Source organism: Penicillium brevicompactum (genome assembly GCF_028827555.1).
Source record: "Penicillium brevicompactum strain IBT 35665 chromosome Unknown utg000001l_segment0_segment0, whole genome shotgun sequence".
NCBI classification, from domain to species: Eukaryota; Fungi; Ascomycota; class Eurotiomycetes; order Eurotiales; family Aspergillaceae; genus Penicillium; species Penicillium brevicompactum.
In genome coordinates this window covers 2,304,267-2,326,526 of record NW_026623203.1, presented here as the reverse complement: position 1 = coordinate 2,326,526, position 22,260 = coordinate 2,304,267, and the positions used below count along the sequence as shown (strand labels likewise).

General features: G+C 50.4%; 10 protein-coding genes across 10 annotated transcripts; 5 read left to right on the top strand and 5 right to left on the bottom strand.

Annotated features, from left to right (window-relative positions):
- Positions 1-78: 78 nt before the first annotated feature.
- Positions 79-978, bottom strand: N7506_000641 (oxygenase MpaB family protein; the record flags this gene model as incomplete). The annotated part of the gene is made up of 1 exon (XM_056949937.1): positions 79-978. The coding sequence occupies one exon, from the start codon at positions 976-978 to the stop codon at positions 79-81; it is 900 nt and encodes a 299-aa protein (XP_056815852.1).
- A 453-nt stretch (positions 979-1,431) lies between these two features.
- On the top strand, positions 1,432-2,917 carry N7506_000640 (DUF3712 domain-containing protein; the record flags this gene model as incomplete). The annotated part of the gene is made up of 3 exons (XM_056949936.1): positions 1,432-1,685; positions 1,744-2,168; positions 2,223-2,917. 3 exons carry the CDS (start codon positions 1,432-1,434, stop codon positions 2,915-2,917), a joined length of 1,374 nt encoding a protein of 457 aa, XP_056815851.1.
- A 1,117-nt stretch (positions 2,918-4,034) lies between these two features.
- On the bottom strand, positions 4,035-5,921 carry fbx15 (F-box domain protein; the record flags this gene model as incomplete). The annotated part of the gene is made up of 4 exons (XM_056949935.1): positions 4,035-4,702; positions 4,726-4,812; positions 4,842-5,712; positions 5,772-5,921. The coding sequence occupies 4 exons, from the start codon at positions 5,919-5,921 to the stop codon at positions 4,035-4,037; spliced, it is 1,776 nt and encodes a 591-aa protein (XP_056815850.1).
- Positions 5,922-7,012: 1,091 nt separating this feature from the next.
- Positions 7,013-8,406, top strand: N7506_000638 (caspase family protein; the record flags this gene model as incomplete). The annotated part of the gene is made up of 3 exons (XM_056949934.1): positions 7,013-7,286; positions 7,340-8,144; positions 8,214-8,406. 3 exons carry the CDS (start codon positions 7,013-7,015, stop codon positions 8,404-8,406), a joined length of 1,272 nt encoding a protein of 423 aa, XP_056815849.1.
- Positions 8,407-9,511: 1,105 nt separating this feature from the next.
- Positions 9,512-10,057, top strand: N7506_000637 (uncharacterized protein; the record flags this gene model as incomplete). Its single annotated transcript, XM_056949933.1, has 1 exon — positions 9,512-10,057. The coding sequence occupies one exon, from the start codon at positions 9,512-9,514 to the stop codon at positions 10,055-10,057; it is 546 nt and encodes a 181-aa protein (XP_056815848.1).
- Positions 10,058-10,795: 738 nt separating this feature from the next.
- N7506_000636 (sugar porter family MFS transporter) lies at positions 10,796-12,756 on the bottom strand (the record flags this gene model as incomplete). The annotated part of the gene is made up of 8 exons (XM_056949932.1): positions 10,796-10,998; positions 11,055-11,185; positions 11,238-11,873; positions 11,924-12,161; positions 12,217-12,227; positions 12,293-12,548; positions 12,594-12,645; positions 12,721-12,756. 8 exons carry the CDS (start codon positions 12,754-12,756, stop codon positions 10,796-10,798), a joined length of 1,563 nt encoding a protein of 520 aa, XP_056815847.1.
- Positions 12,757-13,787: 1,031 nt separating this feature from the next.
- N7506_000635 (uncharacterized protein) lies at positions 13,788-14,189 on the bottom strand (the record flags this gene model as incomplete). The annotated part of the gene is made up of 1 exon (XM_056949931.1): positions 13,788-14,189. The coding sequence occupies one exon, from the start codon at positions 14,187-14,189 to the stop codon at positions 13,788-13,790; it is 402 nt and encodes a 133-aa protein (XP_056815846.1).
- An 892-nt stretch (positions 14,190-15,081) lies between these two features.
- efm7 (putative nicotinamide N-methyltransferase Nnt1) lies at positions 15,082-15,990 on the top strand (the record flags this gene model as incomplete). Its single annotated transcript, XM_056949930.1, has 3 exons — positions 15,082-15,225; positions 15,276-15,860; positions 15,913-15,990. 3 exons carry the CDS (start codon positions 15,082-15,084, stop codon positions 15,988-15,990), a joined length of 807 nt encoding a protein of 268 aa, XP_056815845.1.
- Positions 15,991-16,175: 185 nt separating this feature from the next.
- Positions 16,176-17,452, top strand: N7506_000633 (putative RNA polymerase II Elongator complex associated protein Kti12; the record flags this gene model as incomplete). The annotated part of the gene is made up of 3 exons (XM_056949929.1): positions 16,176-16,181; positions 16,235-16,588; positions 16,634-17,452. 3 exons carry the CDS (start codon positions 16,176-16,178, stop codon positions 17,450-17,452), a joined length of 1,179 nt encoding a protein of 392 aa, XP_056815844.1.
- Positions 17,453-18,809: 1,357 nt separating this feature from the next.
- Positions 18,810-20,570, bottom strand: N7506_000632 (putative C2H2 finger domain protein; the record flags this gene model as incomplete). The annotated part of the gene is made up of 3 exons (XM_056949928.1): positions 18,810-19,433; positions 19,466-19,745; positions 19,804-20,570. The coding sequence occupies 3 exons, from the start codon at positions 20,568-20,570 to the stop codon at positions 18,810-18,812; spliced, it is 1,671 nt and encodes a 556-aa protein (XP_056815843.1).
- Positions 20,571-22,260: the final 1,690 nt, after the last annotated feature.

The following is a 22,260-nucleotide window of genomic DNA, read 5'->3' as shown; positions in this document are numbered from 1 at the left end:
TGAAAAGAGAAAATACACAATATTAAACAGAATAACTTTGGAAGCATATCTCATGACGAGCGGGTATATACAAAAACATCAAACCACATTCAACTTCTCCTTCAGACGATCCTGATAGAACTTGTAAGGATATGCCCTCCACTTATCAGGAAAAGCCGGGTACAGAGCAACTGAGAAACCCATATAAGTCCGATACAGCGCCCTCGTGCCCACCGTCGATTTAAGCCCATAAGCATCTCGCAATCGCGGCGGTAACATTTCAATCGTCGCCACTCGCAAGAACGGCTTCATGGACTGTACCCAGCGCGGCATCTCCGTGCTCTCTCGGAGGTCCTTTGCGAACTGTGCCGCATCCTCGGAGACCGTCAACTGCGACACCTGGTCATCCCAATACGACCAGAACTCCTGCCGGGACGCTGGCCATGTCCCGGCTGGCACGCCTAGGCAGTTCATGAGCAAGGTGAATTCACTATATGCACGCTGCGCACTAGCATAGTCGACGCGACCATAGATGCGCTGGTAGAAATCGGTCGATGTGGCATAGAGCGTCGCTGCCATCCATAGCTGCTTGGATGGGTGGGCTGCGAAACGGGTCGCGTGCCCATCGCCCAATAAGGGGCGATCGCCATTGTGCAATAGGTCTAGGAGAGTCTTGCGCTCGGCGCGGGTTCCAAACACCAGACAGGAGATGTAGCTGATGTGAGCTTGGAGGGTGTCGATGAGCTCCGTCGCAAGCTCTTTGTGACCCCCTGTTGCCCCATCACGGATGCCAGGTAGAGCAGCCTGGAGCAAGAGGGCAGCGCCGGCGCCGGCGAAAATGATGCCCTCCTGGAGCATTTTGGGGAAGATCTCTAGCTGCTCCAGGGCGTGAAGACGCCCGGAGTCGGAAGTTGATTGAGTGGCATCTGAAATAGAAGTAGGGAGAGCCTCGACATTCTTTTCGTCCACAGGGGACACGGGCGAAGAAGTGGAAGACATGGCGATGTGAGGGAACAAGCGACGGTATGAAGTCGCATTATAATATTGAGACCCAGAAGCCAAAACACCCAAAAGCTTCCCCCGCAAAATTGCAAAGCCAAGTTTGGACTACAATGATAGGACGATCTCCTCTCGGCCCATGTGAATAGTCTCGTTCCTCTTGTGGGTTAAGCCGCGGTTCGTGGCAGATCCCCATTTCCTGGGCGATGATCCCTCCCGTTTCTGCGTCATGCAACTCACAAAAGGGAATAGTGCTCCGACGCGAACCCGCTAGACTGAATCATTGGTCTTGTTCGCTTTTCTAATTCTTGTGAACCCACTGGATCCCCGACCCGCTACGGAGGCTTGGACTCTCCGAAGTCTGGGGCTTCATGAGGGTCCGGGTCACGCTAAGTACATATAGCATTCTTCCCCCTAAGGCTTCTTTCTCGTGAGTGTCTGCCAATCGCCATCATGGGTAAAACTGACGACCGGCCAGCATATCTCAGCTCCGATGATGCCAAATATTCCCTGGGTATTCATCGCGGCCCATTAGTCTCAAAAAATGACAATGGCGCCCAACTCGCCCAGGTCGAATCCGCTGGCGGTCTTTCATTAGAGACGAGGAAGTTGAAAGCCAGCGAGAAGTTCCAGCGCCATTGGAAGCGATTCTGGTGTCTGCATTTGTTTGTCACAATCATCTTCCTGGCGATTTTCCTACCAGTCTTGTAAGTCGCGTCCCAAATACGCAATTGCAAGGAACTGCAAATACTAATTCGCCATTAGCTTCCTGGTCGCCATTCCAGCCATCTCACAGATGGTCGTGAATAAGTCCGATTTAGTCCTGGTGAATGCGGCAGTTCTAAATCCGCGACCGGACATGATCTCATTGACACTGCAGTCAGCGCTGAACCTCAAGATTGCGCTGCCTGTGCGCATCGAGCCAATCACCTTGGATCTGTTTGTTCGCGATACGGGAGCAAGCAATGCCTGGGCTAATGCGACTATCGATGGAAAGGTCATTAAGGGAAATTCCACGCTTGGTGTGAGCAAAGTCGAAACGCCATTGACCAACCTGACCACGTGGGTCGAATACGTGCACAACGTTGTCAACAAGAAAGACACTGCTCTATCCGTCAGGGGTACCACGAATTCTTACCTGGGAGTCCTCAAGTCCAAGGTCACTATGGACAAGGACATCGTGTCACCAGGTAAGTTATACTCCATATGCTTCCAAACAAGAATATGAATTAACCCCATATTAGTCTTGGACCAATTTAAAGGGTTCTCTGTCACCGACACAGGACTGGTCAGTAAGCGAGAGGATGGCACAAACCTCGTTGGCAACGCCACGCTCCCCAATCACTCCCTCCTCACCTTAGATCTGGGCACGATTGTCCTGGACGTGAAAAGTGGCGGTCTCACCATCGGCAATGCAACTTTGAAGGATGTCACGATTTATCCCGGCAACAACACTTTCCCCCTAACCGGCGTGCTAGACCTGTCAACCATCATCCACAACTTGGGTAAGGTCCTCGCATCACAAGCCGCGAATCTCAAGACAGGCAATCTTGCCCTGGACACAATCACCAGGTCCATCACCTGGAACGGAACATTGGTTCCCTACTATACCGAAGTGATGTCCGGGCTCACGTTGACCGCCAACCTGGCCATCGCCGATCTCCTCAAGAACTCCATCCACAATCTCCTCAGCGGCAACAGCAGCATCACCGATGCGCTACACAGCGTTGGCGGGCTGAGTGGGCTAGTGGGTAATTTGACGGATAGCGAAGGTGCAAGTAACACAGCCAGTGCAGCGTTGGCAGAGAGTTCGAAAATCGATGCTCTCAAGTCGAAGTTGAAGACCAATGTCGCTGTGCGAGATATCTTCAAGGATCATCCTGTGCAAAAGAGGGACATGATCGTCGACTCTTTAGCAGGAATGTATGTGAAGTTGTGATTTAATGTCCTGGATATGCTCTATGATTTGATTCCCCCTTTGTCTTTGGCGTTTGAATTGTCTTGTCTCTTTTGTCTCTAGATGAAAAGATATAGATCTCCTGTTGACTCACCTCGTGGTTGGGTCGCAGATGATAATAATATGTGAATTTCGTGAATGATATGATAACAATGTTTCCTAAATGATTAGTAGGTTTCCGCGTGCAAAGCTCAGGCGGCTTCATATATCGCTTGATGTACTGATTTAGGGCCGCATAGAGGGAGCCTGTGCTGAGAACATGAGATAACTCACATTGTAAATCACGTTGTTAGTGTTTCCCGATTGGGAAGTCACCTGCCAGGTACCAACCAACTTTGGAACTGCCCCGAATCTTCTGTTTTTCCATTCGGCTTTCTCTCTTCTCTTCAATCATAAATCTAACTTTCAATGCTTGCTTGGGATTATCTCTCTCATCTGAACCACACCCATTTGACTTCGGATCCCGTCCTTGCGGGACATGAGCCATTGTGGCCCAAATCAACTAGCCCCGTGTGATTTGGCGAGCCGGTCAGAATTGGGAAGAAATCCCGAAGCAGGTGACAGATCCCGCATAGCTAGCAATTGAATACCCAAATCGCCATTATGTGGCGGCGTACCGTATTGGTATTCCGCTTGGATGATCGTATCGACGTGTGGCATTGGTAAGGGAAAGCATGCCGAGAAAAATAACGCAAAAGATCGCAGAACTCCATACGGAGTATGAGATATGGAGTAAGCCAATGCGAGACGAATGTCAAAATAGAACAGGATGTGTCAGTTAGGCCTCGATCTTGGAGCCGCTTTGAACGATCATGCGGTCTGGCGGGAACATGGGGACATGAGGGAAGTACATATCCGAGACAAATACGGAGTAGACTCATCATCTCTGCCCAGTGCACGGGTCCACGGGTAGACACCTGGGCGCTCGCACGGGCTTACATCAGAAATGCAAACTCGCCTGAGTAGTATGTATCAGGTCACTACTCATGCAAGGCGCACTCTAGACGCACTTGGGCATTGCTTCTGGAAAGTGACTTCAATCTTGAATTGTTTTAAATTGTTTTTTGAGGATCTTGGTATGCTAATTGTATTATTTACACTAACGTAGCATATAGCCATGTTTGATTTTCATGTAATAGGGTAATGATTCTTCCACCATGTTAGATGATGGATACACAGACGGAAGAGGGACATCGAGAAATTTGTCCCCGGCCCATGTATCGATGGCATCTTCGGGCGTGGGGAGAGGGTTAAGGGTTGGGAGTCGAATGTTGGGATCAAAGCTGATGAGGATGAGAGCTTGGTGATTTGAGGGAAGTCCAGGTGCGTCAATTGAGTAGATAATCGAGCGCTCATCAGCGGTGCTCTTGACAGAACCGATGCGCGTGCTGGGACAGAGTAATTGTTGAACAGCTGTGGCATTCTCTGGTGGCCACATGTGAACGCCGCGACATTCAAATCGCTCTTCGGAGCCCTCAATTGGACGGCCAACTGCGTCTGTTTGAGTAGGTTGAAAGAGTCTGTTGGGGTAGCCTTCGGTCCCATCTTTGTCGATGGGGGACTTGCGCTTTCGTGAAACAGTGCGGAGGCGAAGTCTATCTCGTGAACGTAGACCGTCGCTGGCAGGGTCGTTGACGAGGTCGACGAATGTGGATGAGCCGAGGTGGTAGCTGCGGTGCTTGGTACGCGCGGGTATGAATTCTTGTCGTTTTGTAGAGCCGGATTCATATTCGGCGTGGTAATGACGGCGCAGCCTTTTGCAGGGCGCTCGTCGTAGGGTTGATCGTCACCTAGATCACCGTCCATTGAGACCCAGGACGGTGTAGTCATCGCACCCCCGAAAGAGGCGCCAGAGCTTCTTCCGGCGCCGGCAGTCGCTGTGTGTAGTAAGTACGATGGTTCTCACTCTTGCCATCGCGCCATTCGCGACGACATTCAAGGATGACAGGTTGACCCGTCATTTCATCCTTTCGAATTGAAAGGTCAGTCCACATTTCATTGATAGGGCCTTCCTGATGCTCACGGCGCCAGAAGCGACCATTCCATTTGCGACCTGACTCCCGGGGCGCAAAGCAGAACCAATGATAGAAAGAGGAGTGGATCTCGCTGTCATCTGAAGCGACCTGCGTTGACACGGCATATAGATGCTCATCGTGCATCTCAAAGCACAAAGTCTGCCCAAGATCGCCGTCCACGATGCGGTCGAGTTGAATTCCAATGCGCACACCCGTTTCTAAGTCCACGCCCGTAATTGTCCATACGCCATCGGAGCCATCGGCCGCCGTGAATGTGCCATACCAGAGATATGAGCGAGTATGTCGTACGAAGATCGGGGCTGACGCGGGGATAGAGCGATGAAACACTGGCCGGGGCCGGGATGATCTTCTCATGTCGATGACAAATAAGGCATCCTCCGTGGCGCTCACGCCTGTAACTTGGAAGACGAGGGTGTCATCACTGTAGCTTAATAAAGTAACATTATCGGCTGGTACCGGCCCTGCCGTGTGAAGTGGGTGCGGTAAGACCTGGGTGAGGTCAAGGACGCGCTCGCTGGTCGCGACACCATGGACGTGCAGCACGCGGATGTGGTTCTGGCAGCGGTAGGCCAAATGACCCTGATTATAGATGAAACTGGCGGCGTAGCCTACACAGGCGACGGAGTAAGGGTTTGCCGTGGCAACAGCCTCGTGGACGGCAAAGCGGAGACCAACCGCCTTGCGATAACCCGACTGGGCGGTCATTGCCGCCTGACCTTCCTTGCTGTGGAGTAGGCCATTCTGCGGGATGTCAGCATTGAGGGGGCCAAACCGATGGCGGTGAGGAGGGGGCTTAGTACCTCGACTGTTTTGCGGGCGATTTGCTCGCTTTGTGTGATGGAGTGAAGGGCACGATTGACGCGACTGAGGTGGATGAGATCGCGGTCGTCCAGCGACGTAGCGATGTGATAGAAGACATCAAAAGGAAGAGTATCCAGCCTCTGGATCATGATGAACAGAATGTCAAGCCGTGTCCATGATTACGCTGAAGGGGCTTACTTTATGAGAAGGGAGGATGAGGCTCGAGCAGATTGCTCCAAAGGAGCCTCATCGCGCCAAGAACCCTGGAATGGAGGAAAGAGCAAGAGGCTAGCAGGCCGATCGTCTTAGATTACTTTTGCCACTCCTTCCAGCGAATCACATTCCCCTCCACAGAGCCTTGAGGCTCTTATTGAATTTGGTTAGTTTTAAGGGGGCTGAGTCGACTACGAGTCCGCCGAGACATCCCCCCAAATTAGTCTTCGCGTGACGGAGATGACGGAGATTCGATTTAGTCGCCATAGACTAACTCCTTAGGGTCTCCACAGCCTTGACTTAAAGAGCCGCATCAGGTCTCACTACTGCTACTGTACCGCGTATGAGATCTACGGAGTACAAGTGTAGAATTTCCCACCAGAACAATATGTGATTTTTCATGGTTATTCACAGTTATTCCTGGTGAGTTCTTCGGCTCTTCGGTTACTTCCTTCGATTTCTTCTTCGCTCTTTCCATTTTTCTTCTTTTCTTCTTCTTTCCCCAGTGACGCGTCCGATCACGTGCCCTGAATGTCGCTGCCTAGAAACGCTTGGCCTTTTTGACTGCCAAAGACAAACGGAGTAGATACAGTGTTTTTGTTTCGTTTGTTTCCTTTACTGCATACGTACTCCGGGGCTGCTTACGGAGTACGGAGTATGTCCACGGGTGGTTTCTGATTACTCCCCTGTACTAGATCTCCATGAAATAACTACGGAGTACTCCGTAGTTACTTGGTACTTGGATTCGAACTTGCCTAAATGTTCTCAAACTGTGATCGTCAGATCCCACAGTAACGTGGAATTATGTGCTATGACATAGATGCTTCTGCAGCCCTACCAGTGGGTCTCCCCTCTCCAGCTTTCTGTCCTGTACTTCTCTCTCGGGAATAGTGCCGAGAATTTTCGGGGCGTTGAGACTGTACGATCTGCGACCCCACTAGTCAGCCGAGTTCTTTTTAAACACTTCAGTCGTTTCGACTTTCTTTTCCTCCCAACATCTCTGGATCACAAATCATGTACTATCCTCATGGCCCTCCTGGTCCCCAGGGACCTCCAGGACCACCACCCCAATGGGGTTATCCCGGCCAGCAGTGGCGGCAACCCCCCGCCTCAGCCCTATCCCCCTCAGCCCTACGGCCATCACCCGCAGCCGTCATATCCAGGCCCCAATCATTCTCCCTACCCGCCCTCGCCCTATCCTCCTTACCCTCAATATCCTCCCCAGGCTCCCTCTCCCTATGGCCACAGTCCTTCCCCTCGGCCTTATTCACACCATCACAATCTGAGTGCCCCTCAGAATGGTAAGTCCCGGACGAACCATACCCTCAAAAATTAGATCGCTTACCGTCAATAGGAATTCCTCGGGCAAATTCTCCTAGTTTGCCCCCACCCCCACCACAGAACCTTCAGCATTTCGGAGGAGGGGCTCCGTCAAATTATCAGTTCCAGTACTCGGCCTGTACAGGTCGGCGCAAGGCTCTATTGATGGGAATTAACTATGCTGGCCAACCGAACGCCCTGAAAGGTTGCATCAACGATGTGACCAACATGTCTAATTTCCTGACACAGCGATTCGGCTACAAGCGCGAGGACATGGTCATTCTCACCGACGACCAATCCAACCCGATGAGCATCCCCACCAAGGCCAATATCCTGCGCGCGATGCAGTGGCTCGTCAAAGACGCCCAGCCCAACGACTCCTTGTTCGTCCACTTCTCCGGTCACGGCGGTCGCACCCCCGATTTGGACGGCGATGAGGATGATGGGTTCGACGACGTCATCTACCCGCTTGACTACCGCGTGGCTGGGCACATTGTAGACGACGATATGCATGCGATCATGGTGCGTCCCCTGCGACCGGGAGTGCGTCTGACGGCGATCTTCGACTCCTGCCACTCAGGCACCGCTCTGGATCTACCCTACGTCTACTCCACGCAGGGTGTTCTCAAGGAACCTAATCTGGCCAAGGAAGCTGCCCAGGATCTTTTCAGCGCTTTCACCTCCTACGGACAGGGTGATCTATCTGGCATGGCGTCGACGGCGATTGGATTTTTCAAAAAGGCGGCCAATGGTGGATCCGCCCGTGAGCGCACGATCATGACCAAGACCTCCCCGGCAGATGTGGTGATGTTTTCAGGGTCCAAGGACACACAGACATCGTAAGTGGCGTCGCCAAGAAATCTCTAGTGAATGTATAAAGACACAGAAATATCGACTAACTCCAACAGAGCGGATACGTTCCAGGACGGACAAGCGCGTGGGGCGTTGAGTTGGGCGTTCATCAAATCCCTGCAGCAATGGCCTCATCAGAGCTATCTGCAGCTCTTGAATACGATCCGAAATGAACTCGAGGGCAAATACTCCCAGAAGCCGCAGCTGAGCTGCAGCCATCCTCTTGGTAAGTCCCGGTGTGTATTTTAGCCGAGCTCAGCTGACCGCAATGCAGATACCAACCTGCGCTTTGTGATGTAAGGTGGAGGTGTACCCGTGTACTCCGTACGATTGAACGAAAGTTAACTCCGACTTGCCGAGTGCGGGGGGATGATCCAGCATGATACAAGTACTCCGTACTACTCCATACGGCCTCCCTAGGCAACACTAGTAATAAGGAGGGGCGTCAGAAAGAAAAGTACCAAAAAAGGTCCCCAAATACGATGCCCCCTCCTCCTCTCACATCCACCTGTGGGCACAGGTGTGGCTATGGTTCTTTGCGGTGGATCCGACGGGAGAAAAAGTCAATGATCAGGTGTCTCTCAATGCTAAACCCGCAGTGTAGGAGGGTTGACACTTAACACTCAACACCAATGAAACCAGTAGATCTCACAATGCATGCCATTCATATTCTCATTAGTCGGTCAAAATGTCTCTGTTACTGTGCCCAAATAGGAACAAAAAGATAAAAAAAGCATGGAAACATGGCGCCATGCCCCCTGAGTGGGAATCGAACCAATCAGCGATCGGATACTAAGACTTCCCGGTGGGAACCGTGGATGCCTATGTCTTCGCCCCTGGGTGAACTCGTCTTTTTAGGACTGCGCCATTGACTCGTACGAACGTGTCGTAGAAGTACACATCAGTGTGCGAGCTGATGCGGCACCGAAAATAGATGGGGCTGGGAGATCATGGCAATGCTCCCGTCATTGGATCGTCCTCGTAGTTCAACGTCAAATCTGAGACATGATCTGATAACTAGAGTATGTCTTCAAAGTGCACTCCGTACTCCGTAACACGATTAAGTCTCTGCAAGGTTTGAGATATAGTTGTATAGTTTAACCATGAGGGTCAAGTCAATAGTCGAACAATAAGGAGAAATTAAATTACAGTCATCTAAGTGTTACACGGGACGGCGTCTCGTAGCTTTGGGACTAAAATGTTCATGTCTCTGATCCACTTTTGGTCTTTTTCGGAATCTCATAGAGATGCGCTTTTTTCCTTTCTGCGAGCTTGGATTTTTTTTCTTCTCTCTTTTCTCTTTTCTCTTGCTCTTCATGCTCTTCTTCCCTTGCAACCTCCATAATCTTTAATCATGTTGACCTCCCCCAACAGCTCGACCTCCAGTGTCTCCTCTGAGCCTCGCTCACCCCATCAACAACCTACCCGCCGATCCCCCATGCCCATCAAATACCCCCGGTTTTACTCCTCCCCGGTGGACGAGGATACCAACTCAACCCCTCTACAAATGTACGGCCTCGAGCAACGAGAGCCTTCCATCTACGGCAAACCACCCAAGCTCCTCCGACGAGTCTCCCATGCCCTCGGCGATATTCGGGAAGACCTGTCTCTAGACACGGAGAAGCTCAAGCGCCGCTCAACTATCTTGTTTGATCCCATCTCTCCACGAGAGATTCCCGTCACATCCCATGGCCCGCCTCGTTCACGACCTATGTCCATCATCTCCTTCGACAATTGGTCCGGCCCGACACGGGGAATGAGCCAGCGCATCTCTCGCCGTCTGTCGGTGTTCTCATCCCGCGGCAAACCCACCAGTTCCAAGGGTGCGAGCATCTCCTCGCCTAATCTGATCGGTTCTTCGACCGAATACGGCAATCGCAGCCAGAATTCTTTCATTTAGAATTTTCTGAGAGTCTCAAGAGACACAACAAAAAAGAGCTATGGACATGAGATGATTCGGTCATACTACACTGGGGTGTTCGGGTATTATTATTTTTTTCTCTCTCTTTTCTTTTTGGGCGCTTATGTTTTACCCCGGGGTGGTAATTTACATTCCTTTCTAATCTGTATTTACGTCTGTGCATAGCTCGGTGTTTGGGAATTGGATCTTTTGTTATGTTTATTCAAGCCAAACGTTTCCACTATTAAGACTATTTCCTTCGCTATTGCATCGACATATCATTCTGATATATCGATATGCATCCCTTGAAGCGTTCAATAAACAGTACGCCAAGTGCGCCACCATGCGGCATTGCAACCCCGGCCGAACATTGCCGGTGGACCAACGTGCGTCAACGTCTAAAAATATGAGGACGCAAATTCGTAATGCAGCAGAACATGAAACAAAGAAAACAAACCATTTCGTCTCCCGGGCTTATATATCCGTTTGTACGGAACACTAGGTCTCTAGTCATTTAGCGCCGCTCAAGGTCCTTCAACAACCCACTTATTCGTTCCCACCTCGGTTCTGCCCCGGTCACCCGGTGGGCTGATTGGGGTGGGGATGTCTGAGATGCTATCATGCTGCTCCATTGCATCACTTTTATTCGGCAGCGATCGGGAACAATAATATTGTGTTGTCTTTACGGAGTATGTTTGTGCTTGTATCATACATTGGCAAAATTTACCATCGATGGCTCTACGTACCGCGCTTGTGCTCGGTCCACTCAATATGCTGCTCGCTTGGAAGTCCCTTACTTACCGTAGTTCTTTCCAGCGCATCCTCCTCGCGCTGAATGTATTTGAGCGGGCGCTTTCGACTGATCGCATCCGGGTCTTGAGTCACGATCAATGGCGGGTCGGAGCGATAGTAATCATCAAGATCCTCGAGAGTACGATTTGCTGTAATAGTAAGTAAATACTCACTGCGGGCACAATGGGGACTCTCGTCAACATACCAGTCTCCGGATACAAGAAGTAGAGAACCGGCAAGAAGACAGCGTTGGACACCGTCCACACAATCCAAAATTTCCAGCCAATACTTTGAATACCGATCGGAGTGATTTCCACAACGATGAAGTTCGTGATCCTGCGTTTGTCAGAAAAGCCGACCGATTGGCCCCCAACACCTGGGCACTTACCAGTCAGTCGCAGTCGCAGCCGCAGCACCCTTTGTGCGCATGGGGAGCGAGTTGATTTCTGTGGGATACAGCCAAGGAACACCCAACATCCCAATCCCAAAAGCTCCATAGTAAAGGAAGAAAAACGCAACCGAAGCGTTGGCATAAGCACGACCATCGCTGGTCTCTGAATATCGCAAAAGCACTGTGATGACGAGAAAACAGACGAACTGCGCGAAGGTTGACAAGATCATCAATCCTCTTCTTCCCATCCGCTCAACTAGCAGCACTGCCAGACCTGAGAATATCAAATATGAGACTGCGTTACAGGCTGACAATAGCCGTGCCATTTTCTCGGGTAAACCGACCGAGTTGGTTAGCACAGTTGGCATATAGTAGGACATGATGTTGATGCCGCCGAACTGCTGCATGAATTGAGATCCAATACCGAGTGATAATCGACGTAGAGTCTTAGTATCATTGCTCTTATCCCGCTTCAAGAGATCTCGCCAACGAACGGCATTCTCACGCTCGTATTGAATACTGAATGCGATCTCGTCCCGCTGGGTTATGACGATAGGATCGTTTATTGGTTTCGCTTCTAGGCAGCTGAGAACTTGTAAGGCTTCTTCTTCTCTGCCGTGGGCAAGGAGCCATCTGCATTTATCAGAGCTGTACCAGGGAGTGAATGGGAATGTATGGCTCACCGAGGTGATTCAGGTAGCCAAGGGGTCGTGGACCAAAGAATGAAAAGGAACATGAATTGAAAAGCGAGGGGGAATCGCCAGGCTACTGAACCGCCTGCGAAGGACAGACCGTAGTTTATCCAGTTCACGAGACAGAACCCGGCGATGTTCATCATCATATCTAGAATGACAAGCGGTCCTCGCCATTTGGCCTGCGAGGTTTCCGTCTGCCAGATTGGTGCTGTTGCTGTGTTGATGCCTACTTTGGTTAGGTTTGATGTTGCGTTTCATGATTTGTACTTGGTGGTATTTACCGTTTCCAACCCTATGTCGATGTCGTTAGCTAGAAAGGAAAACGAAGGGGTGGAAACAATCGAGGTGCCCTCTTACCCTAAAATGATCCGCCCAACAAACATCTGTGGAAGACTGAATGAGCTAGCCTGTAGTATAGCACCGACTGCCATGACAGTCGTTCCCAAAAGGATCGCTTTCTTCCGGCCCAGTCTTTCACCAATGGTAAAAGCGACAATCGCACCGAAGAAACATCCAATATCGTATATGGCAGTGACAGTCGACAAGTCCTTTGTTTTAGACGGACCAACTAGATCATGCAACTCAAGAAAATCCTGTGTTATCACCACGCCACCTAAACAGTCAGTTCAGATAAAGGATAACGAAGCCACCAACTTACTAAAAACTCCCTGGTCATACCCAAATAGTGACATATCAGTCGCACAGGCAACCTAAAGAGTTATTATGGTTTACACAAATAGACAAGTCAACCTTGGTACGCACCGTGATCCAGAAAGTAAGCCAACCCCCGTCAGCCCGAAATATGGTTCCTTCTGAGCCATATTGAGCGAAATACTGTGCTTAGATCTTGTGCGCCTGTACCTTCGGGGAACTGCATTATATACCCTTTCATAGCCGGCTTAAACAAAGGCATGATCTTTGTTCATTCTACCTAATCTCGGCTGCACACCGAAGTCCGGGGGGAAATGCGGGGGAGACACGCAGATCAATCATGGCAAACCCCCCAATGTTGGCAAAACTAATCTTGATACGTCTTGATTGTGGGCGGGAGGGGTCTCTAAGGAAGGATAGTGATTGGGCTTGCCAGGATTTGCGGTTGTTTGAATTGCGTCACGGCGTGGGGTGAACATCCAGGGTAAGGGTAGTAAATAGCCGGGTTTCATTAGATTTGGAGATGCGCAGGCTTCTGTGGAGGCTCACTATTGCGGAGCCCGTCATTTCAATGCTATTTTTTGAACTAGATTCTCTGGCATAGAGACCAAGCAGTGGTGAGACCCGTATATTCTCGCTTTTGAATCAAGACGGCACACGGTGGGCTCATGGCATTCAGAAGTAACCTTGAAACCCTCGATTCAGTCGATTGACTGGGATCTGCCCGGCTAAATACCTTCATTTGGGCGTAGAGCGAGGAAGGCTATAGGAGCGTGGCAGTAGGCCGTTCATCCATTCAGGCGATAACACGGACCCAGACCCCAGCTTTATATTTTGCTTGTTATCTGCTGACCCATGGCAGTCTATCTCCTTGCGTCAATCTTATGAGGAAAAGAGTAGTGATATTGGTGCTAATGAATACTATTTATTGCATGTCTCGTGAATCGATGGTATAAAGGCCCAAGCCAGGAAAATTTAGGAAACCGAAAAACACCGCATGGCGACAAAGCCATAAGCCCTAGTCAAGCATTCCAACACGATGCTTGTACCGGAGTGACACTCTTCCAGGTGTCTTTGAAAAAAGCAAAACGATATCCGTATACGCCGAGAAAGTTTTGTGAGGACAAGGAGCCAGTCCGCAATCCTCGGAGATGCACATGCGGTATGGCATCTCCCTCTGGGTTTAGATTCTAACCAGAGGTCACAGGGTCACGCTCTCTAGATCACGCATCACGATACCCATCTGAGCACGCTTCGCGGCCTCGGCGACAAGATTGAAGTCCTGCAAAAATGGCGCCGTGGCAGTCGGCCCGCCCAGTTCTATTTGAGGGTATGTATTGGTCTGGGCGGGCGCTGGATTGAGAGGTAGTGTATGAGTGTTGGCGGCAGGGACGCTTTGGTGTTGGCTAATGGCCTTGGACAAGGGTTGCGAGGGGGAGCAGGCGTTTTGTAAGGGCGAGGCAAGGACCTGCCTGGTGGCATTTGAAGCCACTTCTATCGTATTTTGGGCCTGGGCGACCATGGTGGACTCGAGCTTTGAAGGTTGCAGGGAGGAAGATTGGGTCGCTTGGGGATTGTAGGTGGGTTGCAGGGTTGAGTCCATGACGTCGGGCTGGTCGGTTCCAAAGTTCTAGCGATAAGGGAGAAAATGGGGTCGGGGAAGTCGGGGTCGGGGGAAGAAGGTGGTGCTATGGATCGAATGGTGTGATCGAGAATTTAGACGAAAGAACAGTGGCAAGTAAGGCGAGGAATTCGAAGCCGCTGATCAGATTGACCGAGGATGCAACGCAGAGCGGAGAAGATTTGCCGGATTCCACCACGAGCAAAACAGAGAAGGGATGAGAACAGATTGAGGATCAGAGAAAGAAGGCAGCCTAAAATCAATATCGCAAGAAGATCAAATCAGGGGTGCATATGCCTTTTGAAGGCGAACTGCAGATTCTCATCCCGACATTTATCCGCTAGTGTATTGTGACGGTATCTCCATGGCTCTCTCCACACGGTATTACCACTTTGGAGTGTATTTGTACCGTCACGTGTTGACATGTGACGCCACGTGATATCGAATTTTCTCGGATTTGCTCCGTACGCTTTTCAGTTATGGACCTAAACAATATATGCATAGGGCGTAAATACTTTGATATACTTGCAAGCTAGTATAAACATGTAAAACGACGAGTACATCACATTGTAATTACAATTGGCTTCGGTATTGGTCTGCGGGGTGACGATCAGCGAATTGTTGTATGATCGTCTGATTTGCGCATCCCCCTCCGAGGTTCATGAAGGTACAGAATAACAAGGAAATAGAGAAATCAATATAACAAAACTATACCGAAGCCGAAGCCGAGTGATCCGGTATTCCAGGTAAGAGTGAATCTCTGAGCCCCCAAATCAGGCATTGGCCCGAAAGTGTTCCCGAGGATGCCCCGCCGATAAGATCCGACTGATATTTTTTTCCTTCTTTTAGCCAAGAAAAAAAGCCCATTGCCGCCATGGCCGACGATTTTGAGTCAGGGGACTTGTTCCAAGATCCAGAAGGGTATTATCCCGAAGATGCGCCCCCTACATTTGCCGAGCATGGCATGTTGTCCGGTCAAACAGTCCGGGTTCGTCTAGTCGGCGACCATCCTCTCTATGTACGACATCAGACCAGCACTACCTAATTTCGACATACTGACCTAACCAGGGAAACCTGCTCTGGAATGCCGGTCGTACTAGCTCTCACTACATTGAAGAGCACACCGAGGATCTCATTCGAAACAAGGATGTTCTCGAGATCGGAGCAGCAGCTGGTGTACCCAGCATTGTGAGCGCCATTCAGGGGGCACGTACGGTCGTTCTGACCGACTACCCAGATCCAGATCTTGTTTCAAACATGCAATATAATGCCGATCTGTCTGCCAGCATGATCCCCACCAGAGAAGATGGTCTACGCCGCCTCCATGTGGATGGCTACAAATGGGGCAGCGACGTGACCAAGCTGCGGGCATATCTGCCACCCGCGGCTGATGGCTCCCCTGGCCTCTTCGATGTGCTCATCATGGCCGACGTGGTGTATAGCCACCGCGAGCATCCGAATTTGATCAAGACTATGCGGGAGACTATGAAGAAGAGCCCCGACTCTGTCGCACTGGTCATCTTCACTCCCTATCAGCCTTGGCTTTTGCCCAAGACTGAACAGTTCTTCCCCTTGGCTGAAGCTAGTGGGTTTACAGTCACCAAGATCTTCCAGAAGGTGGTTGATGCGGTTCTCTTCGAAAAGGATCCAGGTGTAAGTCTACATCTTGTATGTATCTCATGTCTTGAAAACTAATTACTTGCAGGATGAACAACTACGCAGAACCGTGTTTGGATATCAGATTCGGTGGTCACCAGAGGAATTGGCTTCATCCAAGGCTTAATTTGGGCCCTTGGAACGATGACATGATAATATGACAAAAGTTCAATAGATTTCAGAGAGAATATACTTCATTTTTCCACGGCAGTTTCATTGTGTAGAGCCGATAAGCTGGAGATTAGCAGATGCGGGGTCACATGCCCCGCAGCAAAAAAAAAAGTTCGCCGTAACAAATCGCAACAATCAACGATGCCGGTACGTCGCGAAAGCTGTCAATTCCCGTCGATCTCTTTTCTGATGAATTCCAGCTCGTTATTTTAACCGGATACCCGTGTTCGGGCCTCACCCACCGCGCCAACCAGCTCGCCTCCTTGCTGGAAAAACATCAAGATGAAGTGTTCGCAGCCGCAGAAGCAGGCACGCCGGTCTCATTGAAGTCTCGATACAAGATCCATGTTGTCGGATCGCACGACTCGTCCCACCCGCGCATCGTCTATGATCATGCCCGCACAGAGAAGGAGGCGCGCGGAGTTGCCTATGCTCGCACCAAGCGCGTACTCAAGCGAGACAGCATTGTCATCCTTGACGGAATGAACTATATCAAAGGATGGCGGTATCAGCTTTGGTGTGAGGCCAAAGCAGCACAAACAACTTCCTGTGTGGTATGTGACTTGGAAAATGCATTCGAGCACAGCTAACTAGTCCAGGTTCACGTGGGAACCCCCGTCGACAAATGTGTCGCCAACAACGACGCCCGCCTGCAACGCGACGCCAATAAAAATCAGAACACAAACGATACTGCTGAAAGCACAGATACCCTCGATACCGAAGAGGCATACCCATCCGAACTACTAAACAACCTTATCTTCCGCTACGAAGAGCCAAGCACCCATAGCCGCTGGGATAAGCCACTCTTCACGGTTCCTTACGACGACCCCGAGCCTCCAGTATCAGATATATTCGAAGCTCTTACGGGTGTGGTTCTCCCCACAGAAAAGCCTACCCTCCCAAGTCTCACCACTCTCGCCCCCGCTCTCTCCGACACAGCCAGCACAGCAACAGGCGGACCAAGAGGCAGCCGTCTATCAACCCGCCCGCGAATCGTACCTCACCAGGCCACCGTCCAAGCAAGCGCCACAGATCCAAATGCGATGTACGCAATGGAAAAGCGTACTTCAGCGGTCGTGACTGCAATTCGTAATTTCACGACGAGGTATCCCACCGCAGATATCGCTCTCGCTCAGAGCGATAACGCTAATGGTGTCACGATTTCTGTGCCGGACATGACAGTTGCAGTCTTCTTGCCGTCACATATAGTACTATCAGGAACGACAGAAGAGCTTGCTGGCGCGGGTGGTGTTCTTGCGCTGCCAAGGTTGCAGAGGCTAAGGAGACAGTGGATTGGCTTGAATCGGGCTTATATCGGTCGTGGTGCTGGAGCTTTGGCCGCCGAGCAGATTGGTGATGCTTTTGTTCGATTCCTCAATGCGGAATTTTCTGGCGCTGCGGGTGAGGCTGAGGATTAGATTTTCCCGGAATTTGGGGTATTGGTGTGCTATCGGGATGTGTTGATATATGGCTAACGAGATGAGCGTTCAATGATGTCTTGAATGAACTTAAAAATGAACACATGACAAGAAATACCTGGCAGTGTAGTCCCTTGTCAATCTCTCAATGTCCATGGATGTACTCAAGAAGTCCACCCTACAGCTCCAGGTCTCCACATGTGGGAGAAACAATCTCGACAGAAGCCGTCGCTTGTCCTGACATTGATCTTGGGAATACCAAAACCTTGGAAGATTGCGGACACACTATATGGATCTATCCCAAGGTCACTCGTGGAACGTGTTCCAAAGTTCCAGAGGGTCTTCCTGATTGAGGCTATAATGGATCATCTCTCTAGTATGCCTTAACAGCTTGCTCAAGATCTCCCTGATTAATCTAGATGTAATCTAGATGGGTAGCCATTGTCATTGCGAGGCCAAAGGACGAACTCAGGATCATTGCCATCATGATGAGCTGTTCAGTGCGTCATGGCAAGTCCTTCTCTCGTCGTTCGTGCACATTGATAAGACACATTCTGGGATCGCCAAAAAGTAGCCAAATGCAGATTGCCTAACAGTTTGGTAAATTCCACCAAGCAGGTCCAAGATCTGTCCTATTTCTTGCATGAAATCCACCAAGCACGGAGCACAGGATGCAAACATGTGTTCATGTACCTGCATGACGGAACCTCCATTGTCAGTCTTAGTCTGAGGACACAGATATCCCCAGTGGTTCCCGAGATCGCGCCGGAATCTTGGAACTATAGAGGGTACCGAATGTGGGCAAGAGGTTTGTTCCCCTTCTAGTTATCGACTAAGATCTTACGAATTCTACTTTCTTGTGCATGGTTTGTTCTGAAAGTAAAATTTGCTAAATTATTCAACAACATGATTGAAGCACTCGAAACACTTGAACGCAACACTCTATCAACAAAATCAAGTCCAATGGACTGTACATATCGTATCTTTCTACTGTCATTCTTCTGCCACCACTGTTCGTTGACACCGTATCCCGCTTTGCTGATGCTCCGCATAAGTTCGGGTCTTCCATGTGTCAAGTGGTGGTATGTTGATCTCACCGACCCAAGAATCCTGGTGTCGATAGATCCGAAACCCACGATGCGCGATCGTGGATCTCCGCGTGGTACAATACCACGTCCAGCCCTGGCCGAAATTCAAATCCTTGGGGGAAATCGGGTGGTCCTTAGGATCAACTCGGCCGAAGTACGGTGTGAAGAGCTTGCCCAGCAAGCAGCGCGGACGAGCCGCAAGAAATGGAAAACAAGGAAATCCTCCGATGTGTTCATACCAACCGTTTGGAAACGGTATCTAGAACCCTTCACGCGGGTGGCAATCCATTGGACACGTGGTTGACGGCCTGGCTGGCCTCAATCTGACGTATGTTCAAGCTCAGAGTGTAGAGTTCCTGGAAGCTAGAGTTCAACTTCTCGTGGGCGACGTTGTCCTGCGGGGAGATGCTACCGATCTGCTCCATCAAGCGGGAGCGGCACTTGAAGTACTCACTCTCTGCGCTCTGACGGCGTTGGCCAATGGAGGTTTGGACCGCCTTGATAGAGCTAGCCTGGGAGTGGACGGAGCGGGTTCGCTTCATGGTCGGGGCCGGGGTGGCACCGGTGACTCTTCTCTTACGGCCGGTTGGCTCCTTCTTCTTGATCTGGCCGGCACCGGGGGAGGTCTCAGGGGAACTGTGACGCTCCGAGGTGGCAAAGTCGTGGACACGACGCATGTGGTCGTATAGGTTCCATCTCCTTGGGAATCCATTTCCGGGAACGGCACGCTCACATCCTTCCCAGAGGCAAAGGTGGGGGTTATCTCCATGGCCATGTAATCCGTGGGCTTCACGCTCGTGGCGGAACAGACACGCGTTGGAAGAGAAGCGCAGCTGAGCATCGATGCAGGCGGGCACCTTGCAGCGGTAAGGCTTCAGGTGAGAGTCCAGGTACTTGCTGCTGATGGTTAGTTGGAGTCATATACCAAAATAAGTGGAAGAACTTGCTGGTAAGCGCATTTTTGCGTGGTGGGTGGGTGGTTGCATGGCTTCTCTCCAGTGGCAAATGGGCAGTAGTATTTTCCGTCGCTGTGAGTGGACATGGAGTAATATTGGTGCTCTCGCGGGTTGCGAGCCTCAACACCTTCCTTGGACTTTTGACGGGTTGGCTCTCTCACGGGAAGAGATGGGAAAAACTCTGGATCGGCCTTCTGAGATACCGCTGGCAATGCTGAGCGGCGGGACTGCTTGGAAGGTCTGATGGTCCTACGTTGTGGTCGTTAGAATTTTGGAGCTTGTATTGCTGATTAGCATCGACACTCACCTGTTCAGATCTCTTTCATTAAGAGATGTGCTGGGGAACAAAGGCTCTGTTGGGTTGATTCCGTGGGCTCCAATGGGCGATGTGGTAAATTCACCTCCGAGAATGGTCTCATCAGGGGCCATGAATGAGGGGAATCCCGGGTGGGAGCAAGAAGTAACAGACATATCATTACTAGCTTCCGTCAGTGGGGGAGAGACCGGGACAGTCTGGTAAAGACCGGATGAGAATTGCTCCATTGTGGTTCCTGGGTAGTGGGATCCGTGCATCATGGGGGTCCATGACTCGGCAATATAGTGGCCGTCATCGGTGTGAGAGCTGTGTCCGATAGAAAGAGCATCATCTGGAGTGCCGTTCCTGACACAGGCATCATTTTCAACAGAAGAGAAATCCAGGAATGAGCTATAGAGATCCCGGGACATTTCATGGTCATTCATGTCAGGGACTGCTGGGAAGTCCACTGGATACATCACATCATTTGGTCCAACGGTGGGAGTCATCAGCTGCTGAGACAGCGAGAAAGAAAGCATGTGCACCTCGGACGGGTCTTGCTTCTGTTCAAAAGATTCTTGGTGGTTCAATGTCCAGTTTTTCATGTCCTGGGGATTTCCATGGGCTGTCCGGATACTTGAGCACAATGAGGAGCTGTCGTGGCTTGACATTTCATCATCCTGGAGTGGCCTTGAGCCAAGATTTGACATTCCTGAAACCATTGTGTGCATGGGCTGGGAAATGACTCGCTCAGAGTCGCTGCTTGTCCTGGGAGACATTGTGTATGTGTATGTGAATAGAACACTGTGAACATCAAGAGTTAGTAACCCACTCGTCGACGTGTAAGATGACACAGATAAGAAAATAAAAAAGACAGCATGAAAGAAGAAGAGAACAAAAACAAGTGTAACATGATCCAGAATCAGATGTGATTGGAAGCCTGGTGAGAGTCAGTATGAAACCCCGGTTTGCGTTAGATATTTTATTTTACGCACCAGAGCCGTCGATAGGAAAGAATACTCCAGGCCGAGGTGTTGTTGGGTGATTGGGTCCAGGGTCAGTTGAGAATTCTATACTCAGGTCCAGGTCTGTTGTCAATCCAAGTGGTAAGTGTTGCCAGTAAGAACAAAGGTTCCTGGGTTCATCAAGGCCAGGGTTATCATTAAGAAGCATCATCCGTGGAAATCCAGACGATTGAGGGAGCACTTCTGGGGCCAGAAGGTATCAAGCAGGTAGTACGTATCAGGTATAGGTTTATACGGCCAGTATCCATCAGTCAAAGGCCTGGGTGATAATTTTGACAGCGGCTGCTGCAAAGTCCAGTCGAGAGTGCAAGCACATTAGCTTGTGAAATTCCTCGGTAAGTTTCCAGGTAAAAATAGTGGTTCCATTATTGTTGAATAAGCGGCCATAGTAGCATAAGGTCCATAGGCAGTCACGATCAAGTCCATGGGTGGTTCGGGATCAATTGGTTCATCCAAAGGCGTTGTTTCCAGGGCAAGGTAAGGTCCATCGGTCAATCAAAATCCACGCTCTGAACTCCGGTCTTAGAGTAGAGGTAAGGTCACATAGGAGAAATTTCCAGGGCAGTCCAGTGGCAGTGTGTCGAGATGAGAGTGCATACATTAAACACATCTCAAAGAGATTCACTCAGCAAGAGCTGAGGGCAGGCATCCTAGGCAAGGTGCATCCATTGTCGCCAGTATTGGCAGAGAGTCCAGGGCAAGTCTAAGGTCCTTGGGGGTATCCATGGCAAAATGAGGTCGAAATCCTTGGAAATCACAACTGACGGGTACAGGTCCAGGGAGTAAAGAAGAAAAAAGCAACGCATAGGAAAGACCAATTGTAAAAGAAAAGGTGACGGCAGCTACCTATTAAGTGTTTGTCGGTGAGGGTTGACAGACTAAAAGAAAGCCTGGGAAACAACAAAGCAAATCCTGTCCTGGAATGTGGCAGAGAGAGATCCTTGTGGCAGATTTTGCATCAAAAACCAGGGAGATATGTTAAGAAGAGATGTCCTTGGGTCCAGGGACTGAGTTCGTATGTATGTATAGAGTGTGAGACAAGTCGAGATATTGGTTGATGTGATAGGGGTATCCAAAGTTAAGGAGAAGAGAAGAAAGGAAAAACAAGGAGGGGGATCAGCGGCCTTTTAGTACGCAAGCGAGACAGAAAAAAAAAAGCTCGGACTGTGCGTGTGGAAACATGGCGTGTGCCAGTCTCGCATCGTGCATTAGACGAGTGCGCTGCTGGCAGCACTGAGAACCAGTACTCCGGACTGGCGGTGATGGCATCTGCAGATTAGGGGGGTGTTCGTTCGACTGAGTGGAGGAAACCACTGTAGCGGTGAGACAAGGCCGGCGGCTGGTGTTCTTGGCAAGTGGAATGATTGGTGATGAATCCTAGCTGACGCTGCATGATGACCGAATGAGATGATCGGCAGGTTCCGCGTCGCGTGTTGATGAGTTG